This window comes from Cricetulus griseus, assembly GCF_003668045.3.
Source record: "Cricetulus griseus strain 17A/GY chromosome 1 unlocalized genomic scaffold, alternate assembly CriGri-PICRH-1.0 chr1_0, whole genome shotgun sequence".
In the NCBI taxonomy this organism is placed as follows: Eukaryota; Metazoa; Chordata; class Mammalia; order Rodentia; family Cricetidae; genus Cricetulus; species Cricetulus griseus.
In genome coordinates this window covers 58,321,391-58,324,342 of record NW_023276806.1, presented here as the reverse complement: position 1 = coordinate 58,324,342, position 2,952 = coordinate 58,321,391, and the positions used below count along the sequence as shown (strand labels likewise).

General features: G+C 44.2%; 1 protein-coding gene across 1 annotated transcript; it reads left to right on the top strand.

The window, feature by feature from the left end:
* The first annotated feature begins 212 nt into the window (after positions 1-212).
* Positions 213-2,610, top strand: Adam30 (ADAM metallopeptidase domain 30). Its single transcript, XM_027393524.1, has 2 exons — positions 213-2,332; positions 2,484-2,610. Exons 1-2 carry the CDS (start codon positions 213-215, stop codon positions 2,608-2,610), a joined length of 2,247 nt encoding a protein of 748 aa, XP_027249325.1.
* Positions 2,611-2,952: the final 342 nt, after the last annotated feature.

Here is a 2,952-nt window from a genome sequence, read left to right as displayed (position 1 = left end):
CGGAACTGGAGCGTTAGACAGGGATGCCCCGGGAAAACGGACCAACTGGGCCCTGACAGGCCTGGCTTCCCAAGGAAGCCTGCCAGGGGGGTTAAGCGCTTGGGCTCCGGTGCTTCTAGTGGAGTCAGTCTCATGGAAGTCTGAGGTGCATGCCAGGCCTGGTGTTGCGACTCCTGAGTCCGGGAAAACCAAGCAGGGAAACAGAACAGATTATGAGGTCAGTGTGGGCCTCCCTCCCCCAAAACTGCTGGCTGCTTCTGGCGATGCTCTTGCTTGAGGCTATGGGCGATGACCTATTTGACCCCGACTGGGGGTTTGACTCATATGAAATCACCGTTCCCAAAGAGCTAAACTTTAGGAAAGGGGAGCGGGATGTGGACAGTTTTTTGTCGTACCTCTTACAGATACAGGGCAAGGAGCATGTTGTTCATCTGTGGCCCAAGAAGTTTCTGTTGCCAAGACATCTGCCGGTTTTCTCCTTTTCTCAAGAGGGCAGTCTGATAGAGGATTACCCATACATACCAAAGGAATGCAATTACGTGGGCTCTGTGGAAGGCACTCGGGAATCTGGAGCTACCCTGAGTACATGCATGGGGGGTCTACGCGGCATCTTGAACATAAACTCCAGTTATTACCAAATCCAGCCCCTCAGGGCCTCTTCTAGTTTTGAACACGTTGTATATCTCCTAAGTGAGGAGGAATTTAGCAACCAGACCTGTGGTGTGGTTGATGAAGAAACAGATGGGCAAACCATCCAGGGAGAGGAAATGGCTAGGATAGCTACCTTCCATAAATCCTACAGGCACCAAAAGTACTTGGAATTACTCATGGTCTTTGATTCAACTAGATTTATGTTTTTAAAGGGCAATTATACTGAAGCCATTAATGATGCCATTCTTCTAGCTTCAATTATAGACACCTACTTTCTTGATGTCAGGATGAGGGTTGTTTTAAAAGCAATTGAAATTTGGTCGATGGGTGACCAAATATATACTCTCTATCCCTCTTTATCTGACGTGTTAGGTCAATTTGTACTGTACAAAAGAAGATCATTGCATTTTCGGCTTCCCTCAGACTGGGCACATTTATATATAGGAAGAAAATTTGATGATGCTTTTGCATGGTCCTGGGGAAGAACATGTGAAGAATACCATGCTGGATCAATAAACTCCTTACTAAGTGTAAATATTCTTAAACCTGCTACTTGGACTGCTCATGAATTGGGCCATGCTGTGGGAATGAATCACGATACAGAGCACTGTCAATGCCGAGGTCGGAAGAACTGCGTCATGGGTCCAGGATATACAGGGTTTAGCAATTGTAGTTATCATCAGTATTTTTTATTTGTATCTTATAAAATAGCACATTGTCTATCTGACATCCCAGAAAGTATTTATTTGGTTCCGAGATGTGGAAACAAAATTGTTGAAGGCAAAGAGGAATGTGACTGTGGTTCTGAAGAGGACTGCAAAAAAGACCTCTGCTGTGGACCCAACTGCAAATGGAAAGACGGTGTCAACTGTTCCACTGGGCTTTGTTGTCATAAATGCAACTTCCTCCCATCAGGGTATGTGTGTAGGCAGGAAGAAAATGAATGTGACCTTGCGGAGTACTGTGATGGGACCTCGGGTTCCTGTCCCAAGGATTCTTACAAGCAGGATGGAACTCCCTGCAGATCTGGAGGACTTTGTTACAGTAAGGGATGCAGATCCAGGGACATACAGTGCCAGAACATTTTTGGACCTACTGCCAAGGAGGGTCCCCCTCAATGTTACGATGCAGTTAATCTGATAGGAGATCAGTTTGGTAACTGTGGCATTGATCGGGCTCGATTTATAAGGTGTAATAGGGACAATACAGTCTGTGGCAGGCTCCAGTGTATAGATGTTAAAGACATCCCCAATTTGCCAGATCACACTTTTATAATAGCCACCTATCTGAATAGCGATAATCTCATATGTTGGGGCACAGGCTATCATTATGCCATGATAGCCCATAAGATACCTGACATAGGTAGGATTAATGATGGTTCCTTCTGTAACCCTACAGAAGTGTGTATGAACAAAACTTGTGTTGATTCTAGCATCCTGAAGTATGACTGTTTGCCTACCAAGTGCAAAGGCCGAGGTGTTTGCAATAATAAAAAGAACTGCCACTGCTTGTATGGCTGGAAACCCCCATTCTGTGAAAACGTAGGATTTGGTGGGAGCATTGACAGTGGACCCGCTGGACCTAGGGCAGAGGAAGAACCCTCATCATTTCCATTTGTGTATATTATGATATTGCGTGTTATTTTATTCATCATCTCAGTGATCATTGTGTATTTTAGGCAGTTGGTTAAAAAATGGTATAATTATCACTGGCGAAAACAATCTGAAACAATAGTCCGTTCAAAAATGTAACTAGGCACTCCTGTCATCTAATACATTTGCCTATTTAACAAGCTTATCATTTACTCACACGACTTTTCATTCTTTGCCCAGAGTGATTTCACACAATTTAAAATCAGCACAAAATAAATGCGGTTCTTGTTTGAAAACAAATCAGTGCATCTTCCCCCCTAGGGATTCATTTTCCTTTCAGTTTGGGATCAAGCGTTGGGTTACCTGAAAAGACTGCTTGCTAATGGCCTATCTGAATGCAGTCCATGTCAGTGGATGACTGGTGTTCAGAGGAAAGTTGTGTCTTAACATCCTGGCGAAGTAGGTTTATCTCTCCCCTGTGTATCTTTCAACTTCTTCAGTGCTACACCTGTGCACATGAACCTGCTGCCTGCACCTGAGCGAGCACCTGCTGCATGATACTTAGTGATAGCACATTTTATAAATGAAAAATACACGGTATAAGGGTTGATTCCTTCAGTGAGATTTTCTGTCATGTCTCTTCTGGTGCATATAGCTCTGACTATTGCTGTGTGGTTTCTGACTTTGTGTTTGAGGTGACCTCGATGAG

Bases quoted from the DNA above. Each gene is read 5' to 3' on its own strand.
- Adam30 (XM_027393524.1), top strand. From the start codon at position 213: ATGAGGTCAGTGTGGGCCTCCCTCCCCCAAAACTGCTGGCTGCTTCTG. The intron at 2,333-2,483 runs GTTGGTTAAAAA...TTCTTTGCCCAG, and splicing joins ATCATTGTGTATTTTAGGCA to AGTGATTTCACACAATTTAA.